Source organism: Nanorana parkeri, unplaced genomic scaffold (assembly GCF_000935625.1).
Source record: "Nanorana parkeri isolate BGI_ZX_2015 unplaced genomic scaffold, ASM93562v1 scaffold29, whole genome shotgun sequence".
NCBI classification, from domain to species: domain Eukaryota; kingdom Metazoa; phylum Chordata; class Amphibia; order Anura; family Dicroglossidae; genus Nanorana; species Nanorana parkeri.
Genome location: NW_017306297.1, coordinates 692,254 through 704,850, shown reverse-complemented (window position 1 = coordinate 704,850; position 12,597 = coordinate 692,254). Strand labels below are relative to the sequence as shown.

Below are 12,597 nucleotides of genomic sequence, written 5' to 3'. Positions count from 1 at the left end.
TGTGTGTGTGTGTGTGTGTGTGTGTGTGTGTGTGTGTGTGTGTGTGTGTAGTAAATGTAGTAAATTTTGTATGTCATATCTGCAGCCTCTGAGAAATATGAGAAGCCCAATTGGATCCATCATTAGTCTTAGGTAAATTGGACCTGCACAATTACTTTAAAGCTTAAATTGGTAAAATTGTGCACTTTTGTTTACTTGCATTGGACAATAGAAACATATAGGACATGTGGCATTGCGTGGCAATACCACAGTGTTATGTGGCCTCAAAGTGACCCAGGATTCTCAGCAAGAGGGGCTGAGTGGCTCAAGGAAACAATTGCTTATATCAGGAAAGAACTGGCTTTTCAGTCCTTTCCGGGTTTTCTGGATCATAGTTGGGATCCTGGAGCCGGTAGATTTCTTAGAGCTCTGGGTGGGATGAAATCTCCATTCCTGGGTCCATGTTTTAGTAGCAACCAACACCTAGTTGTGCACCCGTGTACAACCCTCATGAAGAGGGTGTTGGGGTGTGTTGAGGGCTCCACCAGGGAGACAGGAGAACTCCACCCAGGAGTCAGAGTGGAGTCCAGTGCAGCAGGGAGTTGCAGGTTTGTGAAACCGATTGTGCAGGTTAGCCCATTATTGAGGTTGTTTGGAGGAAACAGACAGTGGCCCTGAGGATTGAGATCGGAGCAGTGGTGCTGCAAGAGAAGACTGTTAAAGGACTGGGACACTGTGAGTGTGTGTAACCACTTGAGAATTGGTGAGCCAATATACAGTATGTTGTTATGCTGAAGACAAGCTATTTTATGTTGGACTTCCTTGGTTGTCTGCCTTTGAAAAAATAATAAAGACTTTTGGTAAATGGAAAAACCCTTTGCAAGTGCTCTGTGAGCTCCCCAACATTACAGACCATATTAGTTAAAGCAACCAAATTGTTGGAAAAAGTCTTACCCAATGGTGCCACGTTGATGACATAACCATCACCAAGGTATAAGGCCCAATGCTGATATGCTGGTCTAAATATTTCAATCAGGTCTCCGGGCTGGAGGTTGCAGGGGACATCCTCATTGTTTATGTTATTTGAAGCCATCTGTAATAAGCAAAAACATTGTTTTAGATCTTAAAATTGTATATATCTCATTTGCAACAAGAAATAAGGTCACCTAAATTGGAGACTGTAAGTAGAACAGGCTCAATATCGCATATATCCTTTAAATATATAATATAAATCTGTATATACTATATAAATCTCACTTTATTTGCAGGAATATTTTTCAGCTGATGTCCCCTCACATCTGCATCTTTATATTTTTTTCATAAATTTAGGAATGGTTAGAGCTAGGGATGCACCGATACCAATACTGGTATCGGTATTGGTGCCTATAACGAGTATTTGGACAACTACTTGTACTCGCCCAAATGCTCTGATACTTACCCCGATACCGGAACTTTCAGTCAGATGGAGATTCCCCCTGATCGGCAGTGCCGTGAGGGAGCATGGAACCAGCTTGTTGGCCAATCAGGGAGCCGGGTGGCAGGTCATAACCCGCCTCCTGGCTTCCTGATTGGCTAGGCAGCTGGCCTCATGCTGCCTAGCGATACTGTGAGGCAGCCTGGCTTCCTGACTAATCAGGAAGCCGCGTAGTATGTCATGACCTGCTTTTCAGCTTCCCAATTGGCAAGGAAGCTGGTGTCACGCTGCCTAGCAACATTGACCCGCCACACGGTTTCTTGATTGGTCAGGAAGTCAGGCTGCATTGAAGTGTCGCAAGGGAGCATGAAGCTTGTGTTTTTTCAATGGAACACTGGCTTCCCAGGCACTCAGGCTTCTTGATTAGCCAGGCCCACAGTGCTTAGGAATGCCAGAATCGGTGTTCGGTATTGCCAAATACCCAAAATAAAAGTGTCAAAACTCGTACTTGATACCGAGAAACCGCTATCGGTGCATCCCTAACTAGAACCTTTGTCGTTTTTTTATTGCTAAATCCAAAAACACAAGGGCACGTAGTAAGGGGTAATATCCCCAGTGAGTACACAGCAATAAAAAGGAAAGACAAAACTCTTTCCCCACACAAGCCCTAAATAAAGAATCTGGTGTTTTTATACTGAAACATAAGCAGCTCAGGAAATAACTTTTGAGTCAGCTTTCTATATTGTGATCACAGCACAACCTGCACAGGAAAAAATATAGGATAAGACATATCATTACATGTTTTTTCACTGCAAGTGGTCAGTGAATGTGTTTAAATAATAAATCATGTCTCCCAGGGTACAATCTGCTATTTGAGTCAAACATAATAACTTGTAGGGACAGTCATATTTCAAAAGTTCAATAGGTACTAGAGAAGCCTTTCATCTAAGCAGGGATCACTGTCCCTAAATTAAGGTCTTGGATGAAATACAACAGATGTGGCCCACCACATCTGTTTGCACCCCTTAGAAAGGTTGTATTATTCCTGGCCAATACTGATTATCTAGAACAAATAAATAAGAGCTGTAAGGCATTTGTTTTACTCTTGCATAAACCTCTGTCACAGATGTCTCTTGAGATTTAATACTGATTTTTGCAAAGCTAATTTAAACAATGTGTGTGTCAAATGTTTATGGGTGTGCTATTTGCGAAATAATTTTTCTCATATACAAAACCCATCCTGTCATAAAAACAGGTGGCCCATTTGGAGGGTTTTTCCTCATTTCTGAAATGTTGGATTTTGCATTACTTTCTCTCACTAACAATGGTCACCAAGACAAATAGAGTGGTTGAATATACCCAGTGGGGACACAGACAGCAATAACAACATTTCAGAGGTCTTAATGCTTTCCTAAAATTTTGCCTTCACATAGACTTTAAAAAGACCCTGTCATTGCTACCTGTATGTAAAAAAAGTAAAAATAAGCCTGCAAAAAATAGAAGAAAATACTTTCTTTTCAAAAACACTTTGCTGTATTGAAGATCTCTGGTCACTAATGGTAGCTGGTGAATACCTGATCACCTCCCACTGTGGTTCTTTCCTCCGACCACTATGTCACAGCAGGACCTAGCAGTGATGTAAGGGGTTGAAGGTGGGACAATTGTGTGTGGCAGTGGCTTGGGTAACAATAACCTGTCTAGGAGCTCAAAAAAGCCAAAATTGACCATTAAAAATAGTACCCTATTGATTTCAATGCAATTCCAAATCCATATTTTGATACTAGATGCTAGATCACTAGATCATTTTCTCAATGAATACAGTAAAGCATATGAAGTATCACAAGCAGTGGCGTAACCAGGCGCCTGGGGCAGAAATGTTTTTAAAATAGAAAAAGAGATTGAGAACACAGGAATGAACAGGAATCCTTTATGAGTGTTCCTGTTCATTGATAACATAGTATGTTTACTATAACTACAATTATGAATGAACAGGAAGTCATGTAGATCACTCCCATTCATTCATAATTGAGGATACAGTAACCATACCATGTCCTCAATTATTTACAAACACTCAGCAATCACTGATCGCTGAGTGTTTGCTCTCACTCTCCTCTCTGACATGCTGTCACAGGAGGCTGACTGTGAGAGGCGGCTGAGCGGTGTGGGAGGAGAGACACCGGCCGCTCACGGCGGTCTCCTCCCACAACGGTCTCCTCCCACCGCGCTCGGCCGGCTGTAACTTTCTCTCCTCCCCACTCGGACAAAGAGCAGCGCCCAGCGGGAAGGAACATCCTGCGGGCCTAAGCAGACCCAAATTATCTTAAAACTAGTAGAGGGATGATTTTTTTGTTGTATACTGAACTGTGCTGACGCAGACTTCTGCATGTAAAAGGGAAACTCTTTTGCTTTTTTTGTGTTTAATGCAATGGTGACTACGGACAGAAAGCCCTTAAACACACTTCTGGAATACCTCCTTGCAATCTCTACATTTGAAGCTGATCCCCATAATTGTTGAAGAATGTAAAGGGCATCTCACCTGGGACTTACTCTACTGATCAATGCTCAAGAGCGAGTTATTTTGTGGTAAACTGCATGTACATTTTACTGAAGTGCCATTGAGCTACAAAAAGTGTGTCAGCTGCAAATTAAAGGGCCAGTGAATCGTTTTGCTGAATATGTAAAACTTCCTCTATCCTAAGGAAAAAAATCAGTAGTCACTGTGATCTTTCTAACAGCAGGCCAAACTGATCCAAACTTGGCTGATCAACTGGTGGAGATGATGTAGCATAATTCTGCCATGAAGGGCCTTTTGGCCAAATCTATGGCTTCAAGGTTTCTAACAGGCTAGAGACCCTCTCTCTTAGCAACCAATTTTAGAATAGTTATGCAACCTGTAAAGTGAAAAACAGGAGGCAGCGATAGACCTGCAAGCCTGGACAGAACTTGTGGGCATCCCCACTGTTGGCTGTGTAGAGAGTGGAGTAATATTGCAACCAGGTGTCCTCTGACCCAAGAGTCTATGGAATGTGGCCTAGTCTGATGATTGCCCTTATTTGCGAGACAGGGTGTAGTCACAGTTACCTTGGTCAATATATCAAAATTGGGATAAACTTTAAACATGATTTTATCACAAACTTCAAGATTTGAGTCTGGGTGAAATCCTATTACATTACAAAGGTCAACAGATAGGTGGTAGTTGAGGAGGTACAAAAAATGTTAGACCTAGGGGTAAATGAAGAGACCAAAGCTGAATAGTGCAGAGCAATTAGCGTTGATTCCCAAGCCTAACATTGAGGTTCAAACACCTTCAAAAAATTGGATTTGGAATGAAAGTTTGATGCCTACCCCATGCCAAGAGTTGATACATTTATTTAGGGGGTTATTCACAAAGCTGCTGAAGGTAGCCGAGTGAATAACCCAGCTGAAGCGAAGTGAGCCGAATGCTCTTTGGCTATCCACTTCTGGCTTGTACAGCGTATTTTAGCTGTATATCAGCTAAAATTATCCGTACATCGGCTGCCTTCGGTCAGCCAAACATGCTATGCATGTTCAGCTGAGCCGAAGTGCAAAAGGAGTTCAACTCAGCCGATCCAACATCTGGATTGGCTGACCTGAAGCTCCGGCAGCTCACTTGCTGCTGTTCACCCCTATTTTCATAGGGGCTGAACAGCAGTAACTGAATAGCCAAATGCCGCCGAGCCATTTGGATGGAGAACTTGTCCCCCGGGGGGGGAGCAACTATGAGTCTTTGCCCCGGGTGACGGAATGTCTAGTTTCGCCTGTGTGTGTGTGTGTGTGTGTGTGTGTGTATATATATATATATGTATTAGGGATGCACCGATACCATTTTTTTCCAGACCATGTACAAGTACTCATCCAAGTACTCACAGCTACTATTACTGATACATTTTTGTTTAGTGTCATGTGACAGTTTTTCTAAAACAATACATGTCTAGTTAAAACCTTTTTGGACATATTAAGTTACTATAGATGGTTCATTTACAATTATGCTACACTGAGTAAATGGGCTCACAAAGCACAAAAAAACTTTCAGAGTCTAGAACAGGCCTTTTATTGAGAGCCAGACTTTTGGAAAGAGTTCTTAGTCCAGACATATGCTCCCTGTGTAAGCATGGGAGCTGTTTTGTCACAGATATTAAAGCATCTGGTAGTGTATTTGAGTTGAAAGCTCATGTCAGCTGGAAGGAACTATAGCACTGAGAGAGCCTGGCTGCTAAGTGGGCACTGTAGGCTTTGTGATACTTTCCACTGGGATGATGCTTTAGACTAATCACATGCTCCCACAAGTGATGGCCCACGCCAAAGAATGAAACCTGAGAGTCACCTGCTCATTCCTGGCTCTCCAAGATTTCTTTGAGCATTGGATGGATTCTCTTCAGAAAAATGTGGATGCCTAGAACTCACTGTTTGGTAGCTGGTATTCACACCCATGGGTCTAAAGAGAGAGCTGGATATGTGATAAACAGTCCCTTTTGGTCATGATTTGAGTCATGGTTGGGGTTTAGTGGACTGGACTCTCAGATAAGCTGGTTCTAGTGGTAGATCTGTATAGCAGCAGGTAGGTGGTTATTCACTTGTATGAGGCCCATAAAACACCATTTTGAAATACATCTCATAAAGATTTGCAATGCATCAACTGTTCAAAAAGGGGCTTAGAGAGCCTCCCATTGTCTATGCATATTTGCAACTAACCATAAAGGAGATGGTGCTTGTCATCCCATTAAAAACAATCAGATTTACTGCACCCAAGGGCAAACATTAACCACTTGCCATCCGGGGGATTTTCCTACTATTTGCGCACACATGATAAAATATACATTTTTGGCTAGAAAACAGCATCAAACCCTCAACAGTGATATATTTTCTGAAAGCTGAGGTCCTGTAGAATAAAAATATGGTAGGTACAATTTTTTACCTTGCACGTTTTTGTGCGCAAATGTTTATCAAACACGTATTTTTAGGAAAAAATAAACTAAATTAAAATTTAGTGCACAGAAACATAATATAATACCGAATATTTTGGTAAAATATGAAAGACGGGATCACGTCAGGTAAATAGATACTAAACATGTCAAGCCTTAAAATTGCATTCGCCTGTGAAGCCGCAAAAAAAGTAAATACCCAAAATTTCGCATAGGGAACATTTTAAACGCTTTTACCGCTCATCAGTTTAGTGCTAACAGTCATTGACAGTGCTAGAATTATTGCTCCCGCTCCGATGTTCACGGCGATATGTAACATGTGTAGCGCAATTGTTGTTTTCGCACGTAGGCGGACCGACGAGTGTTTGCGCGTGTATGTGCGTGCACGTACGGGGGGCGGGGGACTTAAAAATTGTTTTTTTCATTTTATCATTTTTCTTTTATGTTACCTTTATTTTTAAAACTTTTTAACACTTAATTTTTTTTTTTCCACTAACCCTATTGCTATTAGATAGGGAGCTAACAAGCACCCTATCTAATAGCAGATAGGGTGTGACAGGTCCTCTTTATGGAGACATCAGGGGTCTTGCAGACCCCTAATGTCACCTAGGAACCCCAAAGAAGCTGAGGAAGCAGAGATCTGCTTCCCCAGCTTCATCTCCTGGCTCTAAGAGCCGGAGACTGTGTACAGTGACACCGGAAGTGATGTAATACACAACAATGTTATTTGTTAGCACATGCACATTTCAGCATAAATGGTTGGCTGCTTCTGCTGCTTCTCCCTGTCCAAGCTCTGCAGTATAGGGATTCCAAAAGGCTAAAACTAGCTCAAATTTAGGTACTGATGAGTTACTGAATACATGCATTATATTGTGTCCTTCTATATATACCTGGAGTGGGAAGTTAAGTATTTTTAAATATGTAAAATCACAGAGATTAGGGGTAGAAATCATTTATACAGGGGGGTACTGGCAAAGTATTGATATGTGAAGGGCATGCTTGGTAAACGCTGGCTTTTTTAATGGGGCATATACTTTCATAACAGTGCACTGCTATAGTGCACATTGCTGTATACTACTAAGTATGAGAATTTCTGGCCCTTTTAGTAACATAAAGCGTTAATAAAAGTAGTCTTTCGAGTTACACCAGTTCCTGTGTAAATCACCCACTGCTGTCATCTTAATAAATTCAAAATGTTTTACTACAGTGGAATGTACTCTGTATATATGTGTGTGCTTTGTACATCAAAATTAAACACAGTGGAGGCAAACAACTTGCAGCAAAGTTCTAAAATTACAAGTCCAGTCAGCTGCAATATAAAAAAATGGTTATCATATAATTAATCAAAAGTAATAGTCCAACAAAGGATCACATCCTTTCCCACTTTATCAATCGTAGAAAAAATATTTTGGCTTGACATATACTTTTAAAGCTGCATTAATATCAAGAAATGTAACAATCCAGGTTGTATCAATTCATTATTGTATAATGTTCTGCAGATTGGGAAATTTCCTCATGCATATATTCAGAAGAACCAAAGAATATAATAATGCAGCCACTTTTTGCTCTTCACTGCTTACAAGGCCATACACTTGTCCCTGTGCACACACTCTAAAGCTCTCCATACACTGGTCAAATTTTGTATGAAGGTTTCCTCAGAACATATGACAATGTCATTAGATACTGTAAAACAGTAGAATGTCCTTCGAAATTTTGTTAGATTTTGTACCATTTGATTTTGGAATGAGTGAAGTTTCCCGAACGAAAACCTCATACATTGTTTGAATTCCATATGTTTGAGAAAATGTTTCCATACTGCTCCTTCAGTTTTTGTAAGGTTGAGTGGGGATTCGGCGCTGCACTACGACCTTTCTCTAGTCCAAATAGGAACAATATTTGGGCCTGATGGCTTGGTTCTGGCAGCACTTCATTGGGGACCGTTTAGAGGGGGGATAACTAGAATAAAAAATCCATGTGAAAGAAGAGTAAGAAAGAACGGCAGGTAATGGTCTCATGAGTCAAAAAAACCTTTATTGTCTCCACAAATGGTGACAAGAAAATATACACAGCCAACATTTTTCGGGGTCAGGAATCCCTCTTCAACGGGGCTTAAACAATAGACAGTGGGACATTCATGGACTCTAAACAGTCCCTGCAGACAATCCCCCACCTTATCAACCGGGTCAACAATGGACATCATTCACCAATACCCCCTTATCACCCGGAACAACCTCCTTGATCACCAATACCCCCTTATCACCTGGTTCAACCATGGACATCACCAATACCCCCATTATCACCCGGGACAACCTCCTTGATCACCAATAGCCCCCTTATCACCCGGGTCAACCTCCTTGATCACCAAAACCACCCATATCACCCAGCTCAAACTCCTTGATCACCAATACCTTCCTCTTATCACCCAGGTCAACCATGGACATCACCAATACCACTTTCTCAGGCAGGAGTGGAAATCCTTGGTGTGAAGAGATCTTTACCAGTTTAGAATATGTACAAGTCTAATTTAAATTTCCAATTAAAACTTCATTTTTTTTTCATCACTGTTGAAAACTATCATTTGAGCCCATTGACTCAATAATGAGAAAATCGAATGAACGTTCCAAAAACTAATTTTTTCATTCATTAATTTCATTAATTCTACTGGTGTATAGCCAGATTAATCCTCCTGTTAGCTCAAAGTCTGTGAACAGAGCGGAAATGTAAAATAAGATGACTGGTGGCACCTAAGCATAGAATAATTTTGCATATGGAGATTTTTTTTACAGTGAGTTTAGAAGCTTCTCCCTATAGCTGTAGATCCAGTGTAACTTTTATTTATGACCCAGAGCTCTACTTTAACCTGAGCTGTCTACCGTATTTGCCGGCATATAAGACAACTTTTTATACTTAAAAACATCCCCCGAAAATCGGGGGTCGTCTTATACGCCGGGTATACAATCTAATCTGTCAGCCCACTGGATGTGCAGTAATACTGTATGTATGGTAGCTTCGGCTACATACAGTATACCGCGCTGAGCCAATCACGGCGAACGATCTACATAACCTCTGCCAATCCGAGCAGGCTTTGTATTCATTAATAGAATACATAGCTCGCCGGGCCCCATACATCACCCGCAGGGCCCCATACAGTATTACCGCACATCCAGCGGGCTGACAGATTAGTGGGCATATTTAAACATTATTTTGGGCTATACTTGTCTTATAATTTTTAAGTTAAAACCTATGTTTTAACTGAAAAATTAGGGGGTCGTCTTATACACCCAGTCGCCTTATACGCCGGCAAATACGGTAGTTAAAAGCCTTTTTTTAACACAACAGCTGAAACCATGCTTTATTTTGAAGATAAATCTGCACTGTTGTTTTTTGCTTTGTCTTTTAAAATGTATATAGAAGCCGCCAGAGAATGCACACAGAGAAAAGAGTAAATGAGGGCACTGGATGGGAGATTCTGGAATCTTAGAGTGCAAATGTGGCTTTACAAAGTGCAGACAGACAAAGAATAACAGATTCATGTACCTGTCAACCTGAACATTCTCTATGCATTTCCCGGGCCTGAACAATTGAAGCTCAACATCCCCATGGAAACAGTGCCAGTATATTACACTGTAGGAGAACAGAAGATAAATAAATGGCTTCATATCTGTGTATATATATATCTATCTATATATAGATATAGATATATAGATATATCTATATCTATATATAGATAGATCTATATATATATTCAACTTCAATAACCAAAAACAAAATTGTATAACGTGTGAAATTGCAGGAACAATGCATTAAACAGCATTAAAAGCAAAAAAGCACAAAATATGCATAAATGAAGTAAGACTAAGAGATTTACCTGTAAGTGCTATAATAACTGTATTTACAAACAGGGGTGCCATTTGTTATCGCAACCCTTCAAACGATATAATCAGAAGATTCCAACCACCTTACAAGGTTACAGAAACACAAATATCAAATACTCTATCACTCTAATGTACTGGGGTGGGGGAATTTGTCAATACTGCAGAAGACAGAATATGCAATATGCCCATGGCAACCAATCAGCTTCTCTTTTCAGTTTATTAAGCATTGAAAGTGAAAGAGAGAACGGTCACCATGGTCAGCTGCTCCAGATTCTGTCTTCTCCAGTTTTGATAAATTCCCCACAGAAAATGGAGCAGTTGTCCATGGCAACCAATCAGCTTCTATTTCTCATGTTTAAAGCTTAAACAAACTGAAGAGAAAAGCTAACTGGTTGCTATGGGCAACTGCTCCATATTCTGTCTTCTCCAGTTTTGGTAAATTCCCCACTGTGTCTATTCTTTTAATACACTGTAGTTAAAAAGTTGTTGGGGGTAATTTATCAAAATTGGGACAGAAATCTGGAGCAGTTGTCCATGGCAACAAATCAGCTACTATCTCTCATTTTTAAAGCTTAAACAATCTATAGAGAAAAGCTAATTGGTTGCTATGGGCAACTGCTCCAGATTCTGTGTCCTCCAGTTCTGATAAATTCCTCCCATTGCATCTTATTAAACTGATGAATTAGCTGCTGATCATGAAAGCGATTATTAATTAGTATTAATACATTATAATGAATTAGTAACATTTTGTGAGAACCCCACAGCAAGGGCTGATCATGTGTAACTACACCTGTTTGTATAACAGTTTATTTCCTATATTACCATTTTTTGCTGCTATGAAAAGCAGATAACAGTTCTGTGCTGAGGTCTCTCTGGGAATATTATGTTTATTTCTAGCTCATTAGTTTAAGCTTTGTCGCCCAGCACTCCAGGACAGCCCCCATATCATCTGTCGCCAGAAACACACACTGGGACTTGTAGTTCAACAGGTGCTCTAAGCTTGTTTATGTGATCTCGATTGACCTGATCCTCCTGACAAGACAAGCATATGGAGCTGTTACTCACCGGTGTGAGCCAAGCATCTCATCTCTGCGGTGCACACACAAGAGCCTCGCTCTCCCAGGGACAGGTGCTTGCTGGTTCCTTATGGCTGCAACACGGATTTGTCATGCGTGTCATCACTGATTGTTATTCAAATAAGACATCCCCCATCCACCAATCAGAAAGCTCTGTTACCTTTACATCCAGCAAAAGAGCTGCTTCTGGATGCAGCGTGGTACCCAGTCATATGATAATGAGGAGCACATCACATGCAGCTATAGTGCTTTCTATACCAGGGATGCTCACACTCATATCCCAGCCTTCAATGTATTCCAGTGCAGAGCTTTTCCAGGAAGTAACGTGTATGCAGCACATAACAGACTGTGTATACAACTCATTGTCAGTGAAGTATTTTAAAAATCTCAGCCGGCTTTGTGTTGCCGATGTACCCGGCATGAATGCGTCAAAGTGCTTAGTCAGGACAACTCACATCTTCAGAAAAAAGCTCCTTTAATGCATTAAAACACAATATATAGCATGATTCCTGACTAACTACCAATTCTACTAAAAAGGTGCATCACAACACTCTGGGTGAAGATAAATCACACAAAAATCACAATTAACAAAATGTTTTTCTTGTTTTGTTTTTTTTGTAGAGTCGAATGCAGATTATCAAGTCCACTGTATATGTACGTATATAAAGAAACAGAACATACTGGGGGGGATTCATGAAAACTGGAGCAGACAGTTTTCTTATGGCAACCAGTGGTGGAACTATCGTTACAGCGACTCAGGTGGCCGCTATGGGGCCCGGGGCACAGGGGGGGCCAGCCAGAACAAGGAACAAAGGGGTCCCCCTGATGCCGTGCGGGCCGCCTGGGTCGCTATGGCAGGCTGCTGGCTGTCACTGGCGGCTGTGAGGAGGAACGCGCCGCTCTCCAGATCACTGACAACCTGTCTGTGATCTGTGCAGCGGTGCTTACCTACTCACAGCTGCTGCTGAGTCAGTGATAGCCAGCAGCTTGCGGTGGAGGAGGCCAAGGGTATGGCGGCGGCAGCGGAGGAGGAGGCGGGGCCTGGCAATGGTAAAGGAGCTGGTGGGCCCATCGGCGACCAAGGAGGAGGAGGGGGCCGTCGGTGGAGAAGGCTGGCAGCGGATCAAGGTTGACAGGTAAGAGGTGTGCATGGGTGTGACCAGCCCACCTGAATCTATGGTGGGCTCTGCAGGGTCACTCTCAGGTCGGCTGTGTGGGATCTCAGGAGGGCTCTGATAGGGGTGTAACTAGAAATCACAGGGCCCCATACAACATTTTGCTATGGGGCCCTGTGATTTCTAGCTACGCCC

At 41.6% G+C, this 12,597-nt stretch overlaps 1 protein-coding gene across 1 annotated transcript in view; it reads right to left on the bottom strand.

The window, feature by feature from the left end:
• HRASLS (HRAS like suppressor) overlaps positions 1-11,565 on the bottom strand; it is a 16,443-nt gene extending 4,878 nt beyond the window's left edge. The window contains exons 1-2 of the mRNA XM_018567539.1: positions 11,277-11,565; positions 934-1,072 (exon numbers count right to left, since the gene is read on the bottom strand). Coding sequence (XP_018423041.1) covers positions 934-1,072 — 139 coding nt within the window. The 5' untranslated portion in view covers positions 11,277-11,565. The remainder of the gene's footprint in view (positions 1-933; positions 1,073-11,276) is intronic.
• Between the last annotated feature and the right edge of the window lie 1,032 nt (positions 11,566-12,597).